The sequence below is a fragment of the Mustela putorius genome, unplaced genomic scaffold (assembly GCF_011764305.1).
Source record: "Mustela putorius furo isolate JIRA1106 unplaced genomic scaffold, ASM1176430v1.1 tig00000487_pilon_pilon_pilon, whole genome shotgun sequence".
NCBI classification, from domain to species: domain Eukaryota; kingdom Metazoa; phylum Chordata; class Mammalia; order Carnivora; family Mustelidae; genus Mustela; species Mustela putorius.
Window position 1 is genome coordinate 9714348 of NW_025421399.1, and position 24475 is coordinate 9738822.

At 42.2% G+C, this 24475-nt stretch overlaps 1 protein-coding gene across 5 annotated transcripts; it reads left to right on the forward strand.

The window, feature by feature from the left end:
- Nucleotides 1–2474: 2474 nt before the first annotated feature.
- On the forward strand, nt 2475–24475 carry PRKAR1A (protein kinase cAMP-dependent type I regulatory subunit alpha). Of its 5 annotated transcripts, XM_045080947.1 has the most exons (12): nt 2672–2989; nt 4975–5013; nt 5887–6069; nt 11361–11531; nt 12381–12472; nt 12674–12735; nt 16675–16721; nt 17631–17789; nt 19037–19097; nt 20268–20389; nt 21550–21631; nt 21953–24475. In XM_045080947.1, the coding sequence occupies exons 3-12, from the start codon at nt 5893–5895 to the stop codon at nt 22123–22125; spliced, it is 1146 nt and encodes a 381-aa protein (XP_044936882.1). In that variant the 5' UTR covers nt 2672–2989; nt 4975–5013; nt 5887–5892; the 3' UTR covers nt 22126–24475. The 5 variants fall into 5 exon arrangements, with proteins under 5 accessions (XP_044936881.1, XP_044936882.1, XP_044936880.1 ...); XM_045080946.1 differs by lacking the exons at nt 2672–2989; nt 4975–5013 and adding an exon at nt 2475–2624; XM_045080945.1 differs by lacking the exon at nt 4975–5013 and having other exon boundaries at nt 2674–2989.

Consider the following 24475-nt stretch of genomic DNA (forward strand, 5'->3'; position numbering starts at 1 on the left):
AGACAGAGAGGGAAGCAGGCTCCCCGCCGAGCAGAGAGCCTGATGAGGGGCTCCATCCCAGGACCCTGAGACCATGACCTGAGCCGAAGGCAGCGGCTTAACCCACTGAGCCACCCAGGCGCCCCTAGAACCCGCTTTTGTTGTATTTTTCAGGGACATAGGCCAATGGAAAGGCTGACAGACCTTGGAATCAAGGGCAAAAGGCCTCTGGAGGAGAGAAAGTGGCACAGAAACTATGGTGGGACAAGTGTCACTTCCGAAGTGTAATTTACAAGTTGTTCCTCTCCTAGCTTCGTGGCGTCACCAAAAGAGCATTTGCAAGATTTGGAAACCACAGATGCTGTTTAGTTTTTCAGAACAGCTGTCTCCGTGACCTCTCCCCAGGCTCAACTATCTATTGCCCGTTTCCCTTTTTGTCTTTTAAAGCCCCAGCATCTAAGGATTTGGCAGCCCGCACAGGGTTGAGCACCACTGACACAGGAAATGGTCCATGGCTGGACTGGTGCCTGAATGCAGCTGAATGGGGACACACACACAGGCCTTAGCAAGGAAGCAGCTGTCACTCAAAGCACTCAGCGGCTCAATGTCACCAGCTTGCTCATCTCCCTGTTGGAAGTGTCTTCACTGTCTTAGGAAGGTAACACTAATAACGGGACGCAGGATAGCTTGGGCTTTGCCTTGTAGTTTGGGTGGCTCTTTGGATAGGAGAGAAGAACGTGGGAGATACACTTGCACTTATTCATTGTATCCCACACTGTGCTGGGCACTTAATCCCCTATGTTCTGCAAAGGCAGAGATCCTTGCCTGGGTGTGAGCCACAACAGCCGCGTGGTCTTGGGCATGTCACTGCACTTCTCTGGGCCTCATTTTCCTTCTGCAGCACAAGCACCAGCACCTACACCACAGAGTTATTATGAGGACTAAGGTAACTATCATGTGGGAAGCACTCAGGGCAGTGCTGGGAACATGTGTGCCATTATGAGCTTTCTGGGTTAATTTCAATACAGCCCTGCTTATTTGTTTAAGATTGGGGAAACTGAGGCTCATGGAGATTAAGTCAATTGCCGGAGGTGGCAAAGCCTGCAACCAAGCTTAGATTTATCTGCCTGCCGTGTTTTCTTCTCATAACATGACTGGGCCTGCTCGGTGCTATCGAATTCCCTCTCCTGCCTGCCAGCTCAGCATTCAGTTTATTAAGCCGTTCTTTGTACCGACAAGGGTGAAATCCTATATGACTGAAGCTCTGTCTTTAATCTCCCATTCCACCCATCCCTGGTGAAAGGCCAGTGGCCCCCCAGTGGGGGCCCTGCGGGGGAGGAGACACTTACCTTCTACATTTCCCTCCTGCAGGCCTCATTAGCCCTTTCCCATGGTGCCTATGCTGCTACGATTTTCTGAATAAAAGACATATTCTGATGAGCAGGACCCTTCCTTATCAGCCTGGTGGATTTAGGAGAGCGGATGGCCCAAACCAGAACACACACACACACACACACACACACAACACAAAACTAAATAAAAAGTAACAAACAAAGGTGAAATTAATTTTCATACTATTTAGTCTATCCAAAAGTTACCATTTCAACCTGAATCTATATAAAAATCATTGAGATCTCTGTGTATATTGTGTCAATACAGTTAAATCCACTGTATTTTACACACACAGCCCTAGAGCTATATACCATGTGAATACAACAGGTACCAGACAGGAGGATACGTGTTCCCCAAGGGCCTTCTTTATCCATTTACGGATTTTATGTCTAAAACTGCCTCCCACTGCCCCTTCCTTCCTCTCCGGGCAGATACCCCGAAGGAAAACATGGCTGAAGCGGTAGAGGAGCCGCCTTTTCAGCCCCCTCGAATCCGAATCATCCTTGATGAGTGGTTTTTGCAGGCAGCTGGGATTTCTCGGGGGTTCACAGAGAGGGCTGCGTCTATCTGCTCCCTTTGTACTGGTCACCACGCCGGCTCAGGCGTCCTGATGGAGGGGGGCAGTGCGGGTTCTACAAGTGCCCTGACAAGTCCTCTGCAGTGTCTCGGGCCCACAGGGACGTTGAGACCTCCACTGGCCACAGCACCCCCGGAGGGGAGAGCGGCCCGATCGGCCAAGCAGACACTTGGCACGGCTCGGATTTCCTGGACCGGATGGCGGGCGGGCCCGAGCCCGGAGGCGGGCGAGGAGAAGGCCGGGCACAGGATGCGCTGGCCGGGCGTGCGCATCCTGCGCACCCGCCCGCGCTCGGCCCGCGCCGCAGCTGCCGCAGATCCGCCGGGGCCGCCGCCTCCTCCGGGGCCTGGAAACGGCAGGAATCTCCCCACCCCGGCCCCGCGTCCTCCCCCGGCGGGGGCCGCCGGGCGGAGTCGCCCACCTGTCATCCGAGACGCCCCACGTGGGGCGGCCCGGCTGGGGGGGAGGGAGGGGGTGGGGCTTGAAAAGGGAGGGAGAGACCGAGGCCGAGGCGGCGAGGGTGGGGGGAAGGCCGGAGCGCGAGCGGGGCGGAGCGGAGCGAGGCGTGGAGGCCCGGGGCCGGGGAGGGAGAGCCGGGGGCTCCCACAGCCGCGCCGAGAAGGGGCGAAGAGCGGAGGGAGAATCAAGGGGACCCGCGGCGTCCAGGGCGGGACTGGTAAGGGGGCAGCGCCGGGCTGGAGAGAGCGGAATGGATGACAGGCGGCCGAGAGCAAGGGGCTGAGAACAGGGACGGGGTTAGAGGGAAAGAAGAGCAGAAGAACGATTCCAGGGCGTGGAGGGGCGGAAGGGGAGCTCGGGCCGCCGCGCCTTTAAGGTTGCCAAGGCGACGGCTCTGGCCAGAGCGAGGCGCATTGACGTCAGCAGCCGAGCGCTGATTGGCTGCGGCAGGGTCGTTTCCGGTGGAGCCGCCGCCGAGCCGCTATCGCTGAGTAGAGCTGGGCTGGGAGGGAAGCGCCGGGACAGCTCAGCTAGCCGTAGCCTCGCACCCGCTGCCCCGTGTCCGCCGCAGCCCGTCCCCAGGTGAGTGGGGTCGGTGGGGAGCCCCGACGCGCCCCGCTTCGCCACCCCGCCACCCGTTCGGGGGCGCTGGACCGATCCAAGATGGCGTCACGGGGAGCGACCTGCAGGGGGACGGCCGCACCCCCCTGCCCCTCCCCGGCCCCGGCGGGCGCCTCCCCGCGGGCCTCACGCCCCGGGCCGCGCCCCCGACCCCGAGTCCGCGGCCCCGAGGGCCCCAGGCCGCCGGGGCTGCTGCTCGGGTGCCGGGCTCACCGGCCGCCCGGGCCGTGCGCCCTCCCCGCGCTCCGCGGCGCTCGGGCCCCCGGCCCTCTGCGGCCCTCGCGCCCCGGCCGCCTCCGCCCCCGCGCGCAGCGGCCTCTGCGCTCGCCCTCCCCCATTTCCTGAAGGACATCCCTTCGATTTTACTGGAATCCGCCATCGTGTTCCCCAGCCCTGCTGGCTGGTCTTGAGACCCGGCTGTTGTCGTTTTTCTTTCTAGAGAGTGTCTCCTTGTCATCTCCAGCAGGGGCTTGGCCTCTCCTGCGTGGGGTTCCACCCCCATCCCACCCCCCCGCCACCCCCACCCCCCGGATTGCAGCCGGCCTCCTAAATTTGTCCCTGTTCGCCTCCCCTTTCCCGATCGGCCCCTCCCTCCCCCTTCTCCGTCCCCCCGTCTTTTCGCCACCATTGTGGCCGTCCGACTAGAGGAGGATGAAGGAAGGATAGGCCTCCCTTCTTCGCTCTGTGGCCACGACTGTGGCAGGAGTGAAGCGAAGGGCACTCTGCTGTCCTTCCTCTCGAAAAGAAGTACGTGGTACCTCTTAACCCCTGCAGCGCAGCGCAGCGCAGGTGAGATACCAAACCGCGACTCTGAGAGGTTCTCAGGAGCCTGGGCTTTCCGACCGGAGGAAGGAAAAGAGAACAGTTCCTCGGGAGGACCCCAGAGGAGGTGGTCCTGGCAGGTCTGAAGGGGCTGCGCTCTGAATCAGCACGTTTCTCGAAAGTGTGCTAGGTATTTCCTCGCGTGAAATCCCTCTGCAGCTGATTCGGATCGCCGTTGAACTGACGAAAGAAAAGATCGGAGTTGTCCTCCTGGGAGTAGATACAATGCAGTGAAAGTTTGAAAGTAGTTACGTAATTTTGGGGGGGTTGGGGAGAAGCTACAATGTTGAGCTCTTTAGTTTTATGAACAAGTACGGAGTTCATCTAGGTGTATTCGATTAAAAGTATTCAGTCTGTTAAATTTGGATTAAGGGGTTCACATGATGACTGTGTTAATCTTGGGGCATTTTTTTTGTTAAGGTGCTGCCTTAAGAAACCAGTGTGTTCTTTTTTAATACATAATTTTGTTTCAAACAAAAAGCCAATTTCACTTCTTAGACACGGTTCTCTCATTTCTACCAGCACAAAACCTGATCTTTGAACGGTTTCTCTGATCAGTTGAATAAATGTATTGGTATTCCGGAAATACGTCTGAGTATTTTGAAGCATAAAAGGTCTGATTTATCATTGTTGGTGGGCTTTGGTATTTGAAATGCAGAAAATTCTACTGAAGTGGATTATTAGTTCATAGGATTGTCTGACCTGGAAAAGTGTCTGGTATAAATCCAAAGTAAATGAAGCTTTTTTTTTTTTTTTTGATTGTATATTTTTGAAGTAGCATGATTCTTTTTCTGTGACTTTTAGTTTAGTTGCTTGTCAGGGAGCTACAGACTTTCTCATGGTCATTTACTCTGTTATCACCTTTATCATGAAAGTTGTCAAAACAAAATGAGTAACAGTGTAGCACTTTGGCTTTTGACCCTGGTATTTTATATCTTTTTTCTTTCAAATTTACAATTTCATCTCTGATTTTGAGTGCATTGTATTTCGAAAAGACTGATGCGTATTGAATTCAGTTAGGGGGAGAGGACCTCACTTTTATTTTCTAATCTCAGTTGCTTAATAATTAGGAGTTGCAAGGAAGATAATTTATGACTGTTAAATTATTATGTTTTTAATTCCAGGGTAAAGTCTGCTGCTCACTCTTCTATTTTTACATCAAGGTAGTTTGAATCCTCTAAAATTCATTAAATGCAATTTATCTGTTGACTCTTCATGTAAGTTTAAAATTTAACCTATTCTAGCATTTTTCTGTCCAGTTGAAGAAAATGTTTTGACATTTACCTCTCCAAATCTTTTATGATTTTTACTTGGTAAGGTTTTTTTGTTTGCTTTGTTTTATTTATTTTTTTTTCCCGTTAAGGATTTTTTTCTCTTACCAGTGTGTTAGTGCAATGTTATTTAGGGCTGGAATTTTATAGCAGTGTCTGGAATAAAAGGCTGCTTTTATTGGGGGGTTCCTTTTTTGTTTTTAAAATTTTTGATTATGCTTGTAGTTGGCTAATCAGATCCTTTGCTCCAGTGGTTTGCTGGGTGACAGTAGGACACTCCCCCAGGATAGGAGGTACATACAGGGAATGTCAGATGCTCTTCATTGTGCTTACTTGCTTTCACTTAGAGCCAACTTGTGAGCCCTTGTAATTCTCAGTCCTGTTTACCATTTACACACTTCCTACGTCATCATGATTTCTTTTGCAGGGGGAGAACTGAATGAAATTCCCTTAAGGGCCTCACTCCTCAGCAGTTCACCTCTGCAGGGGATAGTGGCTCATACTTCCTCCCAGGAGCTCAGGTTCTTGCCTTTTACTGTTGCTTCCTGCAGAACCCAAGTGAAACCCTTCTTTGGGAGAATGCTGTTTTCCCAAGTATTTTATTCCTGAGCCCCCACTTCCTGTGTTAGGAAAAAAAAAATCTTCTTAGGAAAAAAAAAGTCCTTGTGAATCAGTTGGCTGATGAATTTATTAAGCCAAAGGCCAAATTGGCATTTGCTCTTTATAAATAGTTCACACAAGCATATGTGTGTTTCTTCCTTGTAGAGAACCATGGCGTCTGGCAGCACCACCGCCAGCGAGGAGGAGCGCAGCCTCCGGGAATGTGAGCTCTATGTCCAGAAGCACAACATTCAGGCGCTGCTCAAGGATTCTATTGTGCAGTTGTGCACTGCCCGACCTGAGAGACCCATGGCATTCCTCAGGGAATACTTTGAGAGGCTGGAGAAGGTAAAAATAAATGCTGGGAGAAGATGACCCTGGCAATTGTTAAACGTGATGCTGTAGAATGTTGTTAATCTGTACCATTTGGCAGAAAAGAATTCTGACCAAATAGGAAATCTGAAACAGAATTTCCAAAAAGAAATGCAGTTAAGGCATTTGTAGTGACTTTTAACTTTGTGATCAATAGAATTTATCAGAAAACAAACCCATATGCTAAGTTTAGTTGGGTAACAGAGGGCTTCTGCATGTAGTTCCTTGTAACTATTTTAATCCATAAAATTGATTAAAATAACTAATTAGATACAATTGATCAGAAGTAGCAGTTGTATGACAAGAAATTCTACAGTACTTGAAAGCAGTGTATGCTTCAGCAAAACAAGTAAACTGGGTAAACCTTATCTCACCTTTTAAAACCAATGTAATGAAGCATTTGAGTCCAGTTTCTGACTGATACATCAGAAATTCTGAATTAGAGATGTCCATATTAACAGATACCAATTTATCTCAGATGAGTCCACTGTAAGGCAGAGACGTTAAGATTGATGGTTGTCAGAATTTTACTTTATTTACAGTTTGGGTCAGGACGTGATTCCTCTTGAAAAAAAATTAATTCAGTTTTTATTCTTTGTTCATCCTCATTGTGTGTATGTCACTATGACCTAAGCATATAGCTTATGCTTTTCTAAGCAAAATGATAATCAAGAGCAATGCTTCAATTCACTTCCCTTAAGAAATGATGAATGAGAAAGTCTGGAATGTTAAATGTTTTGAGTAGTTTGATTTGTTTTTTTGTGAATCAACAAGATGAAGTTTTGATGTGGTTCATAATAATTGTGAACCAATAGGGATGCATTTCTTAGGTATATGATCATTAATTATCTAATTGTATAATAGAAATGTTTGTAATACATCCGCTCTGTTTGGACAATCTTTTAAGTAGCGTACTTTATTACTGAAAGAATCTGTTTATACTGGGATTTAAAAAATGTTTGATAGCTCCCTGATCAGACATTTGCTACTGTTTTCTTGAAAAGCTGTTTGTTAAAATTGGTGTTTAGTAAATGATTAAAATAATTAACAACAAAAAACAACTATTCAGCCCCCATAAATATAGCCTTGTTGTCTTAGAATTGTGGTAGAAAGTCTGTTTTTCTCCTTTTTAAGCAATTTCCAAATAGTTAGTGAAATACTGTAGAGCCAGGCTGCAGTGGGCGTTCCCTGTTTTGAAATAAAGTGTGTTCCTGGAGATCTGGTCCTGAAATGGGTCACTGTAAGGTGATCCCTCTTCCTTTCGGACATCAATAGAAACCATTAAATGAGGGAATGAAGTTGGTGAGACATTAAGTGTGTGTCTTTTTATAGGGAGTGTTGAATGTGTGGTGCTAGTTTCAAAGCCTGGGCTTAACTGTAATGCTGTTTAAGCACTAACCAGCAGGGAAGGCAAGAAATCATTATTAAATAGTTTTTTTGCGCATGGGATTTTTACATTTAACGTATTTTATTTGGCTTCCCTATCTTTTTAACAAAAGTCAGAGCTGAACATACTCTTTCCTGTAACTCCAGGATCTTGATTCACTCGCGCACATTCCTTTAGCGGGGCTTGAATGTTGCTATCTGGGCTTTCAAGCAACCAGATTTTTAGCTTTTCAGCAGATCATTGTTCTGTACATTAGGTGTTAGGTTTATATGCCTGAAAATATACAATCACGTTCTTGTCCCCTCCTTTCCTGTGTTAGCCATGGGTCATGTACCCTCAGCTACTCAAAGAGAACTGTGCCAAAAGAGTCACAGTTGGTCCATTGGAAGTGTCTGCATTTTGCTTTAGGCTTTCTCCTGGAATTTAAATTCTCATTTCCTCATATATTGGCACTTTGCCTGTCTGATAGATCAGAGGAATTTTAATAGCTGTGTCCACTGAGTGGCTCCTATGGGCCAGGTACTGTCTGAAGTGCTTTGCATACACACATACTCATTATTTTAAATGTGTGAGGTAGGTGATCACCACCATTTTGAGAGGTAGCAGTTAAAACTAAGAAATGAAGTAATGTGGTTGTGGTCTTGCGGTGTAGAGTTAGACCTTGTGGCAGCGTACAGGCACCCCATAGCCCCCGCCCCCCAGTGGCTCACTACAAAAGATCTTATTTCTGTATCACGTGTAGCCCTTCTGGGCTCAGCCCATCCTGTCTTCTTGACTCCACAGGTCTTGTTCTGGGGCTGAGTGGAAGGAGCAGTCGCTCTATAGAGCACGCTGTTGTCAAGGCAGGGAAGGACCTGAAGCTCAAGGGGGCAGACCGTAGAAGGGGACAGTGTGGCAAGTCTGCTTATATTCCATGGCCAAGGCAAGTCATATGGCCAAGCCCCAAGTCCATTTGGAAGTTTATTTCATCTGCAGGGTAGAGTGGAATGGCAGTGGCAGAGAGGGAACGAGTAATTGTTGAGAACATGTTAAGTGAGTGTTGAGGGGAGTGTGAACTTAGAACTCGAGAACTTCAAGAAGTGCCGGTGTCTAGTTTGTTTGTGTCTAGTGTTTTTTGTTTTTTTTATTGCTTTTGTTTTAATAAGTGGGACAACTAAAGAGGGAAGAGACTGACAGCCAAATGACAACAGCAAGAAGAAGGATATAAAAATGTATCATAATCTGTACTAGAATATGCTCTCAGTTAATGGCTCTGAGTGGTCAAGATGAGGTTGTATCTGATTGCCGTTTAAAGATAATCCATGAAACAGTTAAAAATCACCATGCTTTCAGTACTTGAAAATTATTTTAAAAATTCACTTAGGTGTAGTTCCAAATGAGATGTTATTTGTATAATTTTTCATGAAATTTTTATGAAATGCCAATGCCTGGTTTTGAGGGATAGAGTGTGTTTTACTTATGGTCTTAAACTAAATTTGAGGAAACTGGATTTTTACAGCTATAGCTACAGTTTTAGAGTATGAAATGGGAGAATCTTACTGGTGTTGGCATCACCAACATTGGAAAATGAAGTGAGTTTTCTGAAAAATGTATTTTAAAATATTGGTTACATATTTGCTCATGGCTCAGAACTTTACAGGTACAAAGGGTATGACAATAAATAGAATGGAATATATGCAATATACTGCATTTTCTACTTAACTGTGTGTTAACATAGCATATAATATGTAAGATATGTTTTATATATATACAAATTATACATTATTATATAATAATATATAAAATATTTTAAAAAGTCTCCTTCCCACTCCATTGTCTTCCTTGAATATAGCCAGTTTTCCATAGATTATATAAAGGTATTTACCTACAAATTCAGTTATAAAAGAGCTGCTTACTTTCCCAACAGGTGCATGGCATTCCATTGTATGGGTAGACTATAGTTTATTTAATCACTCCCCTGAAGATCATTTTGTTTCTACTGTTTTACTATTATAAACAACGATATGATGAATAACTTTGTACGTATCTTTCCATATCTTGAAATAAATTTCCAGAAGTAGAATTAACGGATTATTTGGTCAAAAAGTAGACTCAGGCATGCCTGGGTGGCTTTAATTTGTTAAGTGTGTGCCTTCTGCTCAGGTCACGATTCCAGGAACCTGGGATTGAGCCCTGCATCCAGCTTCCTGGTCCGTGGAGAGCCCCCCTCTCCCTGTCCCTCAGCCTTTCCCCTCTGCTTGTGTGCCCACGCACCTGCTCACTCTCTATAAATGAAAATAAATATCTTTTAAAAAAAGAAGTCAATGCATTTGTAATTAAGTAGACAAATGTATTAACTGTTTCATTATATGTTTTTCTTATGGTGGTTTCTTTTTCTTAATTTGAAAATTAGAAAATCCAGAGAAAAGAGAAAAATAAATCCAAACCTTCCTTCCAGAAAAGAATAAAAATCAGGCATGATTTTACTAATAGAAACTAACATCATTAATACCTTAATGGTTATCATCCTAGGCTTTGTTCCTGCATGTATAAGTTCTTTTCTTTGTCTTGATGCCTAAAGCAGGGCTAAATACCATGTAGGAGAAAAAGTAAGCATCTTAATTTCTTTTATTATTATTACAAGTTTTTTTTTAAAAAGACTATTAGAGAGAGTGCTTGTGCACAAACCAGCGGAGGGGCGGAGAGAAAGGGGAACCGAATTTGTGGCCGAGCAGGGAGCCCACATGAGGGGCTCGGCCTCACGACCCGGAGATTATGACCTGAACCAAAACCAAGAGTCTGATGCTTAACTGAGAACCCAGGCACCCTTCTTTTAATTTAAAAGAAATTAAAAAAATTTTTTTTTATCAAAACGTTTTCTGAAATTATCAGTGAATGCTAGTAAGTTCATTTAGAATTTGAAAGATGGTTTAGAAATTCTGGAGAATGAGTTAAGTGAATAATCTTATTTATAGGAGGCACAATAACCCGTTCTTTACTGCAGAGTTAAGAGGGATTTCTAAGCCCTAGATCTGAAAAAGAAGAATGTTAGAGTTTATTTCAGTTTTTATATGAATTGGTTTAATGAGTTCGAAGACAACTAAACTTCTCTTGGTTTTAATTTTGTCATAAACTCTGATAATAAGAAGGCTTCCAGTTCTCTAGGAGAAGTATTGGTAGATCTAATCTTATTTAAATTCTTGGTTACCATCACATCATTTCATTGTTTGTTTCTCTTTGAGACTCCAGCAAGAATATAAATTCCACAGGCTTAGGACTCTTTCCTGTTAGTTTTGACAATATTTTCCTAGCATATACTTGACATGGCAGATCTAGAGACTTCTTCCTGAGTTAATGAAATAATCCAGTAACCCCAACATTCTTCTATCACTTTGCTGTAGCTTAGTGGTTATTTCTAGGTAATATGCTTCTTGTGTGTGTGTGTGTGTGTGTGTGTGTGGTATGTGTATGTTTGGGGGGGGGTGGTTCATGCTTCATGCTGTCTGTAGCAGCATACAAAACCCCCAAGATTTTGTTTTCAGTTTTGTTACTATTATGTACATTATAAAGCCTTGTTGTCAATCTGTTACCATAACAAGTGTCCCATTTTTTATTTGTGGGTTGAGTCTGTATTAATGGCTTTTCATTAAAAAGTACAGTATCTGTTACTGTCTGAGGAAACAGTATGTCCTTTCAGAGTATCTCTTTTCAAACTTGACTCACTGTTTTTGCATTTGGAATTGGTATTTCCCGCTTTCACATCGGTAACAGAGGAAGAGCTTTGAAGTGATGGACATTGGTTCTTACTGTGATAGGAGAATACCAGGTTTACATCCTGAATGATCTCGTTTTATAAGCTGGCAATGTTTTTGTTTTGTTTTTTGTTTTTTGTTTTTTTCAGGAGGAGGCAAAACAGATTCAGAATCTGCAGAAAGCAAGCTCCCGTGCGGATTCGAGGGAGGATGAAATCTCTCCTCCTCCGCCCAACCCCGTGGTTAAGGGCCGGAGGCGCCGCGGTGCTATCAGCGCGGAAGTGTACACGGAGGAAGATGCCGCATCCTACGTTAGGAAGGTAGGCTTGCCGCCCTCGCCCTGGGGAGGCTTGCCCAGGACCCCGTGGTCTCAGCTGACCTCCGTGGGTGAATGCAAGTGCTGTTTTGAAGAGTAAAGCGTGGACAGGATGGGCTGTGCTTCACGCTTCACAGTTCTTGGGTACTGGCGAACAGGCTTGCTGTAATAACGTGCTGTCCGAGCAAGTGACTAACGGTGATGGTCAGACAGTGAGTAATGGCGTTTGGGGGGTTTCCCTTTCCATGTGAGGTTGCAGTAGAAGAAGCAGGCAGTACTCTTTTTTTCTCTTGAGTCCTGGTTGGTTTTTTGACATCCTATAATTCATGTTGTGACTTTTTTTAACCGTTTATCATCTAAGTTTCATTCTTTTGACTCTGCTTTAGAGTTAGCCATCCATTTCGAGTTACGGTGTTAAGTCAAATGGGGAAGAGAATTGTGCTGGCAAGAGGCTTACGAAACTAGTATTACGTGATCACGGTTAAGAAATAGCTAAGTGTCATAAAATGCTTAGTGCTGCCGCAGAATAGTCACCTTGGTTAAGGTGCCGATGGTTTGTTTATTTGTTGACTGGAACCCAAACATTAGCCTTTAAATACAGGCTTGGTTGTAGGCAAGGGGATTAATTAGTCAATATTTATTGAGTACTTTAATATTTAATAAAGTACTTTAATATTGAATAAAGTATTGAGTACTTTATAGATCAAAGATATTACAAGTGTGTTGTGTTAAATACTTAACACAAAGTGGAGTTGTTTAAATACCGTAATGTATCTTGACATTCAGTTGAAATGCATGTTCAAACATGCTCTGCTTTTGATTTATGGAACTGTTACTGGACCTTCTTTTCTAGGTTATACCAAAAGATTATAAGACGATGGCTGCTTTGGCCAAAGCCATTGAGAAGAATGTGCTCTTTTCTCATCTTGATGATAATGAGAGAAGGTATGTGCAGGTTCTTTTTATTTCAGTACAGTGGTGGCCCCACACTAGTCGCATCATTGTTGCAAGTTTTAAGACTCTTAATAATTGCTTTCCTGAGGACAGTCCAGGCTGAAAATCTGGGCGCTTTAAGTCTAAAGTTAATATTTGCAATCTGTAGAAGACGCAGATGGGGTCTAACTTGAGGCCTTCTCTCTCTTGCAGTGATATTTTTGATGCCATGTTTCCGGTTTCCTTTATTGCTGGAGAGACTGTTATTCAGCAAGGTAAGGGCTTAGTGCCTCCCCTGTGTCCTGTAGTGCTGTGGGAAGTTGGTATTCCTCCTTCAGTCTACCATTTTCTTCTGTCTTAATACTACTGGGTTTTCCTATTTTTATTTCTTTCCTTTTTTTTTTTTCTGTGAGTATAGTTGACACACAGTGTTATTTTAGTTTCAGGTGTGCAACTTAGTGGTTTGACAAGTTTATACATGATGCTGTGTTCACCGCATTTATAGTATCATCTGTTCCTTTATCAGTATTATAGTATTGTTGATTGTATTCCTTATGCTGTCTCTTTTATTTGTATGATTTATTCATTCCTTAACTGGAAGCCTGTACCTCCCACTCCCCTTCACCCATTTGCCCAACCCCCCACTACCTTTCTCTTCTGGCAACCATCAGTTTGTTCTCTGTATTTATGGGCCTGATTCTGCTTTTTGATTGTTTATTCATTTGTAGGTGTGTGTGTTTGCTTTTGGTTTTTTCTTTTTTTAAAATCCCGCTTAGGGGGCGCCTGGGTGGCTCAGTGGGTTAATCCGCTGCCTTCGGCTCAGGTCATGATCTCAGGGTCCTGGGATTGAGTCCCGCATCGGGCTCTCTGCTCAGCAGGGAGCCTGCTTCCTCCTCTCTCTCTCTCTCTCTGCCTGCCTCTCTGCCTATTTGTGATCTCTCTCTGTCAAATAAATAAATAAAAATCTTTAAAAAAAAAAAAAAATCCCGCTTAGGAGTGGAATCATGCGGTATTTATCTTTCTCAGTCTGACTTATTTTGCTTAGCATAGTACCCTTTGGGTCCATCCATGCTGTTTAATATGGCACCATCTCATCCATTTTTATGGTTGTATAATATTTCATTGTGTATATACGCCAAGTTTTCCTAGTCCATTCATCTATTGATGGCCGCTTCGGTTACTTCCGTATCTTGGTTATTGTAAACAGTGCTACAGTAAATAATAGGGGTCCGTATATCTTTTCAAATTAGTGTTTTCATTTTTTTCTGGTTAATACCCAATAGTGGGATTATTGGATTATATGGTATTTCTATTTATAGTTTTTTTTTTTAAGATTTTATTTATTTATTTATTTATTTGTCAGAGCGCGCGTGCTCGCACGCTGCGCGAGCGAGTACACAGGCAGGCAGAGCAGAGAAGCAGACTCCCTGCTGAGCAAGGAGCCCAATGCGGGACTCGATCCCAGGACCCTGGGATCATGACCTGAGCCAAAGGCAGCAGCTTAACCGACTGAGCCACCCAGGCATCCCTAATTTTTTGAGAAACGTCCATACCTTTTAAAATAGTGGCTGTACCAATTTATATTTCCCCCAACAGTGCAATGATATTGTGTCATCTGCAACGAGGGGTCCTTTTTCTCTGCATCCTCCCCAGCACTTCTTATTTCTTGTCATTTTGATTTTAGCTGTTATAACTGGTATTAGGTGAAACTTCCTTGTGGTTTTGATTTGTATTTCCCTGATGATTAGTGATGTTGAACATCTTTTCATGAGCCTATTGTTCATGTATGTGTCTTTGGGAGAATGTCTGTTCAGATCCCCTACCCCATTTTTTAATCAGATTGTATCTTTTTTGGTGTAGAGTTTATAAGTTCTTAATGTATTTCAGATATTAACCCTTTATTGGATATATGATTTGCACATATCTTCTCTTGTTCGGTAGATTGTTTTTTTGTTAGTGGTTTCCTTTGCTGTGCAAAAGCTTTTTATTTCGATGTAGTCCCTTGCTTTAGGAGACATATCTAGAAAAATGTTGTTACAGCCAATGGTAGAGAAATTATTACCTGTATTACACTCTCTTACAGGATTTTTATGGTTTCAGATCTCACATGTAGGTCTTTAATCCATTTCGTGTTTATTTTTGTGTATGGTGTAAGAAAATGGTCCACTTTCGTTCTTTTCCATGGAGCTGTCCAGTTTTCCCAGCGTAATTTTTTGAAGAACCTGTCCTTCCCCCAGTATACATTCTCACTTCTTTTGTCATAGATCAGTTGGTCATATACTTGTGGGTTTATTTCTGGGCTCTCACTTCTGTTCTATTGATGGGTGTGTCCCTTTTTTTGCTGTACTACACTATTTGGATCACTACAGCTTTGTAGTGTATCTTGGAATCTATCTGGTATTGTGATACCTCCAGCTTTGTTGTTTTTTTCTTCAGGATTGCTTTGGTTATTTGGGATTTTCTGTGGTTCCATACAGATTTTAGTATTACTTGTTCTAGTTTTGTGAAGAATGCTGTGTTGGTATTTTGATAGGCATTATATTGAGTCTGTAGATTGCTTTGGGTGGTAGGGGCAGTTTAGCAGTGTAACTCTTCCAGTCTATGATGAAATATCTTTGTTTTTGTCATCTTCAATTTCATTCATTAGTGTTTTATAGTTTTTGGAGTATAGCTCTTTCACCTCTTTGGTTTATTCCTTGGTGTTTTGTTCTTTTTTGGTGCAATTGTAAATGGTGTTTTTAAAATTTCTCTTCCGGCTTTGTTGTTACTGTATGGAAAGGCTATTTATTTCTGGCTTTTAATTTTGTATCCTGCCACTTTACTGAATTCATTTATTACTTCTGATAGTTTTTTGTTGGCGTCTTTAGGATTTTCTGTATATAATATTGTGTCATCTGCAAATAGTGACAGTTTAAATTTCTTTACCCATATAGATGCCTCATTTGTTTTTCTTGTCTGATTGCTATGGCTAGGACTTCCAGTACTGTGTTAGAAAAAGTGGTGAGAGTGGACATCCTTGTCGTGTTCCTGACCTTAGAGGGAAGCTGTCAGTTTTTCACCATTGAGTATGATGTTAGCTTAGCTGTGGGTTTTCATATATGGCCTTGAATATATTGAGGTATGTTCCCTGTAGAGTTCATACCTCCTCAAACTATTCCAAAAAGTAGAAGAGGAAGAAAAGCTTCCAGATACATGCTATAAGGCCAGCATTACCCTGATACCAGAACCAGACAAAGACACCACCAAAAAAGAGAACTATAGTCCAATCTCACTGAGAATGTAGTTGCAGCAATCCTAAACAAAGTAATAGCATGAAGCAATGCATTAAAAAGACTGTTCACCACAATCAGGTGGATTTATTCTGTGGATGTGAGGATGGGTCAGGATTCACAAATCAATCAATATCATACACCACATCAGCAAAATGACGAAAGTCATATCATCAAACTAAGTGATCCTATTTTTTTTAAAGTTAAAATCCTTTGAAATAAAAGGTACAATTTCCCTTAAGGACTACTATTTTTCTAATATCTGATACAGTTTTGTTTATACTAACGCTTAAAAAATATTCTTATGTTTTAATTTTGAATGTCGTGTGGGATTTCAGAACCATATGTCTTCCATATATCCTTTATATTCGTTATTAAGCACGTACAGAGTAAAATAAAGTAGGAAGTAGCAAAGCATTTGCATTCTTAATCATACAGCCCATCTATTTATAAGGTTCTGGGCCTTCTACTGATTCTTAACCTTTTTGCCCGGTATATGGACATGGATCTAACTTTATGGGTATCTGCCTCTCCCCCTCCCCGCCCCAGCCTTTTAAAATGCCTTTTAAAATTTATTCTCGAATACTTTCATCACGGGTCTCCGTAATCCATGTCTTCTCCAGGTTGGTGACAGTCTGATGTTTTGTTACTTTCTGAGTTGTTTCTTGTTTTGTGGTTACAAATGACGTAGCAATTAAAATATTTGTACACATGTGGCTTTTTTTTTTCTTCAATAGGAGATGACTAAAAACATTGATCAGTTTTATGGCTTTAAAAACATATTGCTGGACTTTTTTTCCCCTGAAAGGTTATGTTAGTTTATAACACAGTTTCTCTCATCACCTGTATAAAATAAGTTTATTTATTATTTTATATTAACTTGGTAGTTCTAATATATGTTTCTTTAATTTATATTGCACATCTGACATTTTTACTCTCTTTTAGGTGACGAAGGTGATAACTTCTATGTGATTGATCAAGGAGAGATGGATGTAAGATTTAATAATAGCAAAAATATATTGATGATTGTAGAAGTTAATGTGCTGATATTTATTACTATTAAGAGTTTCTGAAGGGCTTGTATAACTCTTACATGTCAAATTCCATCAACATTTTTGCTAAATATTTTAATGATACAGAGAAACTTTAAACTACTGAAGATAATTTCTTTAGCTAGACATTAGTTTTTTTTTTTTTTTTTGGAGAGAGAAAGCATGCATGCATGCTTGAGAGTCGGGGGAGGAGGAGGGGCAGAGGGAGAGAGAGGCAGATTATGTGCCCAGCACCTATGTGGAGCTCTGTCTCACAACCCTGAGATCATGACCCGACCAGAACTCAAGAGTCAGACATTGAACCAGCAGCCACCCAGGTGCCTCTTGGTTTAAATCTTGCTGGAGTCACGGTTGAGGTGTTTGTGTGTGCTCTGTGGTAAGACAGATGAGAGAGTCTCAGTCCTACGTGGTCATTAGCTCTGAGACTTGGTATAGCTTTCTCGATTCTGTGAGTCTTGTTTACAAGTGAAATGCGGATAATAACAGCATTGCTGTCAAGGATTATTAGACAGTTCAGTGCCTCCTGCAGGTGAGATGCTTAGCACAGTTCCGTGACGCAGCACTCTGAGTGTACGTGATGGTTAATGCTGTTTACCTTTTTGTCCTGGTCATCCCTATGGGAACCTTTTTCTTATCTGGTAATTAAACCAGGTAATTCACAGACACTCTGGGTTTATTTAATTCACCCTCAAACAGCAACTGCTTTGCTATGCTTTCTCAAAACCATATATTCTATTCTTTGAAACAAAATTCAAGATTCTGCGCCCTTAGAAAGTTTTGTGGATTTTTAATAGTCCTTTGTTTGCTGTGTATGTGGAAAAAACTCATTCTTTGTCATTTGTGTTTTAGGTCTATGTCAACAATGAATGGGCAACCAGTGTTGGGGAGGGAGGGAGCTTTGGGGAACTTGCTTTGATCTATGGAACACCTAGAGCCGCCACTGTCAAAGCAAAGACGAATGTGAAATTGTGGGGAATTGACCGAGACAGCTACAGAAGAATCCTCATGGTGAGACAGCGTGGATTTTCGCGTGCAATTTAGGATTTCAGTCTGTGTAACTGATGTTTGAGTAATATCACCAGATCTTGTAGAACGAATGTCTGGCCAGAAAAAGCATAGGAAACAATTGTGTAATGGCCAGGTCCCACTTGGAGGTCTGTCCAGTTGCCGATCTTTACTTATTTGATCTTTGCGCAGAGATAGCTTGATAGGTGTTACTTCTAAGTGCATTAAGTGACTTAAAGCTAGTCAGAAGTAATCCGCTTCCCTAAACTGCCGGTGAGTTATCTGTAGTGCAGATGTCCCCTTTCACTGAAGGAGTAAACAAATAATAAAACCACTGGAATATTCTGCTGATGTAGGCAGACTTTTTGAGAACTTCTCCGTGGATTTATAGAGTAGCTGTAGATTTAAGTGCCAGCTAATGGCATGAGTCCTCTTGAGTGATTTCTGTAAATTTGCGCAGTGCCTGTCTGGCTGTTTGACAATATGCACTTGAGTGTATTCTGAATATTTGTGTTTTTGGGGAATATGTGTGGACAGTTAAATGTATACGTGCGTGTGACGACGTTGCAGAGGACGGTGTTTCCCTCTCACCTTCCCCCAGGTGTATTTAACCTCACAGATAAGACACCTAGGGTTAGGTTTGGGTGATGGCACTGTTTTTGGTGGGAGGTCTAGAAGTGGTAGCAGTTTTATTTCCTCACTTCTGTGGAGGGTTGGGGTTGTGGGGAAGAACCCTGGGCTAGAAATATGTTCAGCTATAGTCACACATATAACTTTTTTTTTTTTTAAACTGATTATTTATTTGGCATTTCACTAATTGGTGATTTTAGGCACCTTCTTTGGCCATGTGCCTGATGTTATACTTTTTTTTGAGGAGGGGAGTGATGAGGGGGAAGGAACAGGTAGAGAGAGAATCCCAAGCAGGCTCCCTGCCCAGCACACAGAGCCTGACCTGGGGCTCGATCTCACAACCCCAACATTACGGCCTGAACCAAAATCAGGAGTCGGACTCAACTGAGCCATCCAGGTCCCCCAGCTTGGTGTTACTTTGAAGAATGAGATACTAAGCTTTTTATTGAGCTGAACAGAGGATTTACCATCAGCAACCAGAAGAAAAATAATCATGTATCAAGAAGCAACAGCAAGCGTTAACTTTTTTTTTAAGTTTACTTAATACTCAGTATTTATTAGCTCACAGCATTATGTGATAATTAACACATTTTTGAGATGACTGTTTTTTTCGTTTATAGGGAAGCACTCTGAGAAAGCGGAAGATGTATGAGGAGTTTCTTAGTAAAGTATCTATTTTAGGTGAGTTTTGGAAGATTGCACAGACAATCAGTAAATTGAAGTGTTGGTGATAGTTAAGAAGAACCTATTGCATTTCATAAAAACTGCTCTGGTTATCAAGTCACCCCCCCCCCCTTTTTTTTCTTTCTTTCTTTCTTTTTTTTTGCTAATAGTAATGAAAAACACATGGGATACAAAGTTGAAGTTTGACTAAGTTAGAAGTAATTTTACAGCGTTTTTAATTTGATAGTATATGACAGACCTCTTAATTAGAAATGGTGGGCCTGAGAAAAGCTTCTTGGATTTGTGTGCTCTGCATTCCTCTAGGAGAGGCAGAGAGGCTGAAAGTGTCCTCCTTTGACAGTGGACACTAGTAATCGTTCCCCCTGCGGTGTCTGTCTCTTTCGCTCCATTGGTGAGTTTATTGATAGGTTCAGGACAGTGAGTATTGCTAAGAATGCCTTTTCCCTGTAGAAAGATTAGGTGCCATTTTTTGACTTTTCTCTGAAAAAGTGCTAGAATTGTGAAGTTTAGAGTAAAGCAGGTTAACTTGAGATAATTGTATGTATTTTCTTTTGTGGCCTTAGGGTGTGGTTACAACTTGTTCTTCCCTGGGAGGGGTTGTGTGCTGATTCTTAGGTAATAGCCTTCTGCCATTGTTTTGTTAGAGCAAATGGACTTTTCCCCTTATTTTTCCTTTCTCCAAAAGGATTACATTTCGTTCGTGACTTGAGTTTCAGTTTGGCCTTTGAGAGCTGATATCACTGTCAGTTCTCCTTGTTGGCTTCATAAGTAAATTCAACTTGGGATTTAAATAGATAAGTTATTTCCGTGAACCTTTGGAATAGTACAGTTGATACTTTCACTTCTGGGTCTTGTAGGTTAGATTCGCATTGATGGTATTCATTAGGAAGACTTACTGATTACATTTTTTAAACTCCTTTACCATTGAGTGCAGTTGGTACAAATTAAAATGGCCACTGGACTACTGAAGTAAGGGTCTGAGGGTCGTCTGTAAGTAAGAGGAAGATCTGGCTGAGATTTGAGGTAATTGAAGAGAGGTCCTGTGTTTAATCTGTAACACTGGATATCGAATGGGCATGGCTGTTTGATTGATTCTCCTTGTAGTTTATTTTTTGACATTTCTAGCAGTGACAGTGTGGAGAAATTCTTTTGATTCTTGCCTTTCAGAATCTCTGGACAAGTGGGAACGTCTCACGGTAGCCGACGCACTGGAACCGGTTCAGTTTGAAGATGGGCAGAAGATTGTGGTGCAGGGAGAGCCAGGGGATGAGTTCTTCATTATTTTAGAGGTAAAGGGATCTGTGTTTGATGCTTAAAAAAAAAGAAAAGAAAAATTGTAAGAGATTTTGTAAAATTATAAAATTATAAGAGAAAAAAAGGGCCCAATTCTGATTTATAGTTTGATTTTTTTAAAAGAATACCTGACAGTTTTATTTAAAAATTATCTTTCACTTTGAAGTGGTGCTGTTTGGTTTTCTCCCAGGTCACGACATTTTATTTCATTTATTAATTTTTAAAAAGATTTTTAAAAATTTTTTTGAGAGGGAGAGAGAGGGGAGTGGGGTAGGCAGAAGCTGACTCCCTGCTGAGCAGGGAGCCTGATGTGGGGCTCCATCCCAGGACCCTGGGACCATGACCTGAGCTAAAGGCAGACACCTGATGGACTGAGCCACCTAGGTGCCCAAGTTACCACGTTTTAAATGAGTTTGAGTCAGAATTCTGGAAGGGATATTCATGAAGTAATAGCCAAATTCTGACCTACTCAGTCCTTATGCAAGCCAAATGAAACTCAGCCATGTAGCTTAACTCTTACGGATCTGTACCATCCTTGTTAAAATCCTATGTTTGGACTGTTTGGCAAACAAGGATTAAAGGCAGGTATTTCAGTTGTAATAGTTACTGTGTTTTATATCTTCACAATTCATGGAAGTGTGTAACAGTTGCTCTCGCCTGCCAAGCAGAGCCAAAGAGCAGATTTTCTGTGACAGTGGCGCAGTAGGTGCTGACGGATAATTCAGGAGTTGCACTCTTTCTCTGGAGGGCCAGTTGGGAAGTCATCGACGCTTTTGTGAACCTTCGGGTTTGTATTGCAAAGACTCCGCTCTTGTTAGAGTGCCAAAGTGACAGACAGTGTGTAAATGAATGGGTATGCTGTTCCTTGTAACATTTTATTTATAAAAACTGACCTTGGTTCTGGCCCTCTGGCCGCAGTTTGCTAACCTGAGTCTGAGCCCCCGGGGTTCCTCCGTGTGATGAGGAGACCCTCCCAGTGGGGGCTCCTGGTGTGACGCTTCGCAGTCGTCTTTTATATGGGTGGGAAGATGGAAATCGCTGCTGAATCATTTTTTTGGATTTTTAAGTTTTTTTTAACAAAGTAGCCAGAATTGCATTGGACATTGTCACCCTGGTTTTACAGTATTTGTTTTGCTGTTTGGTGATTGTATTGTAGGGTTCAGCTGCTGTGCTGCAGCGTCGGTCAGAAAACGAAGAGTTTGTTGAAGTGGGAAGACTCGGGCCTTCTGATTATTTCGGTATGTGGATTTCCTTGAACTAAATACATAGTTAAGTCACCTTTCAGTGAGATAGCAGTCTCCATAGTCTTTCTTAGTTTTGTTGAAGTTTATTTTTTAATCGCAGTCTCTCAGAGAGAGGTTTTGGAGTGCCTGCCTTTAACCTGTTAATACTCAAGTTACTGATTGTCTCCTGTCTACCAGGTTGTTTTTTTTTTTTTTTAAGTGCAGATGTGTGGTTTGTCCTAGTTTACTGAGTCATTAAGACAGAGAAGCCTGGCTTTCTCACTGCCGGCGGTCCGTGTCGGTGCTCACGGGCCCCGTGTCTTCTCCCCTCGCCAGGTGAGATCGCGCTCCTGATGAACCGCCCTCGCGCCGCCACGGTGGTGGCTCGTGGCCCTCTGAAGTGCGTGAAGCTGGACCGACCCAGATTCGAACGTGTTCTCGGCCCGTGCTCAGATATCCTCAAACGAAACATCCAGCAGTACAACAGTTTCGTGTCTCTGTCTGTCTGAGATCGGCCTCCTGTGCCTCCCTTTCCTCCTCCCCCACCCCCGGTCCGGGCTTCACCCCTGCAGACTGCTTTCTCTTCTTCGCAGCGCCACGTGGCCGCTGGTACCGCAGCTTCTCGTCTGTTTCTATTCAAAGTTGCTTTTATTGCACCGTTTTTAATTTGGAGCATTGATTGAATGCTCAGGCACAGTTAAATAAATAGAAAGAGTTCTGTGGAGACCTCGCTGTTACTGCTTCTCTGTGTGCAGTGTTAGTGTTCGACCTAGGCAGCGCGTGCCCTGCTTTCCGGTGAGGGCGCAGCCCTGCGCTGCGCGGAGTACCGTAGAGTAACGGTGTCCCAGTGCAAGATTTGTTTTTTTAAGTGACATGATTTTCCAGTTATCATAAGCATATTTTAGACTGTGGCCATATATGCTGTGTTTCTTTATAGAATAAATGATTTCTCATTAAGCTCTGAGGATTAGGAAAAACAGATCTGGAAAAATCTTAGTATAGTAGAAAGACATCTGCCTGTGTTTAAACTAGTTTAAGGGTGGAAAAGTGCCCATTTTTGCTAGTTATTGGATGGATAATGGTCTATTGAGTTTTGTTTTTTGTTTTTTTTTTTTTTTCTCCTCTTAAGCAGAATTTTTGTCAAGCTCATCCGCCTGGTTTTGTCTGTCTCCTGTTCGTGTTTCCTCCAATTCTGAAACGTGTGGGTGTGGCTATCTGTGCCTGCCTTTGGAGTTTGAAACCAAATCGTAGACTGCAAATACTGAGTTGTGATTTAACTGTGTTCTGCCTCAGCTCAAATATTGTGATTAGACCTTTCTTTATCCAGCTAGTGCCAAATATTGATCACCAGATGCTGAATCAGGAGTGAGAATTTGAGGTCTACAGTCTAGGTGAACTTAGAGCTTTGGCTGAGTGTATGACGTCCTTCAGTTGGCTCCAGGATTCTCTCCTGTGCTCCCTGGACGCTGGCTGCCGGAGACGGAGTTGGCTGGGAGAGGGCAGGACAGATGAAACAGACGTCCCAACAGAAGAATGGAGGTGATGTTGGTGAAGGAGAAATGCCGGGGGGACAAAGTTCAGTGTTGGGGACTCTGTCCCACTAACTTCATTGGGACACGAGATTTGGGAAGAAGTGTTTTTTTTTGGTTTTCCCTTTTTCCCTTTTTATGTCAGCTAGGATTTGTGGTGGTTGGGGGGTGGGGGTGGGTGTGTCTGTGTTGTTTCAGAGTGGTCTACAAGGCCATCCTGCTGAAAAGGTCTGCTTTTCTATTTAGCGTTTATTTTCTGTGGCAAACTTCTTTTGTAAAAAACTTGTTTTGAGTCTTAATTGTTTTCCAGTATTTTCCAGCCTTATCATCCTTATATGTTACATTATTCCATGTGCACCAATGATACCCAGCAGTTTATTTTTATTATTGTTGATTTTTTTTTTTTAATTTCAAAATTTCACTGTTCTGTAACGTTAGGCACTTTTATTTTCATTATGATTTATATATAATGTAGGGGTTATATTTGGGAGTGACTGCAAGCATTTTTTTCCATTTGTGTGCAACTGGCTCTGATTATTAATCCTCTCTCCTACCCTGTCCTGGGTCATTTAAATTGGTCGTGATTTAGTTTCATAGATTTGAACAGTTTTAGGTTGTTAATAAGTTTGGAGGATAGATCTGGGAAAGAGGTTTTATTTACATTTTAGTGTGAGATAGAAAGCCGCCTTATTACAAATTCTTTTATGTTTCAAAATAATCTATATTAAATGAGGGTTTTCTGACCTGTACTTTGTGTTTAGCTACCTTTTTCTATTTAAAAAAATTAAGAATAAAAGTTATGTTCTTATTAGCTTAAAGCTTGATTTGATCTTTGTTTAAATGCCAAAACTGTACTTAAATGAATTATTTAGAATGCCATAAATTTGCACAGTTCTCATATGTGTATATAATCATGTTCATGTATATTTAGATACATTTAATGCTTTCTAAATGAGTTTTGCTCTTAAATCATTTGGCTTGCTGTTTACTCCCTTTTGTAGTTTTTAATCGAAGGAATTTTAAGTCTAAATTTAATAATTAATCACATTTAAAGCTTTCTCTTTGTGCAATCTAAGAAAATGTGAGAAATCACAATTGGTGTAGTTTGTCTTAGTTGATATTCAGGGCTTTAGAAGTCATTATTTCTGGGCGTGGTGAGTGAATTTAAGAGACCTACTGCTCTAGAAAGTATAGATGGCCAAAGGACCATTTTGTATCGTTTCCTGGTTACTAGTCTGATTATACTGTGTGTGCTAATATACTCTATTCTTTTTGTTATAGATTGTCTTAACGATAGGTGAAGTAATAAAAAAAGATTAAATAATTTAAA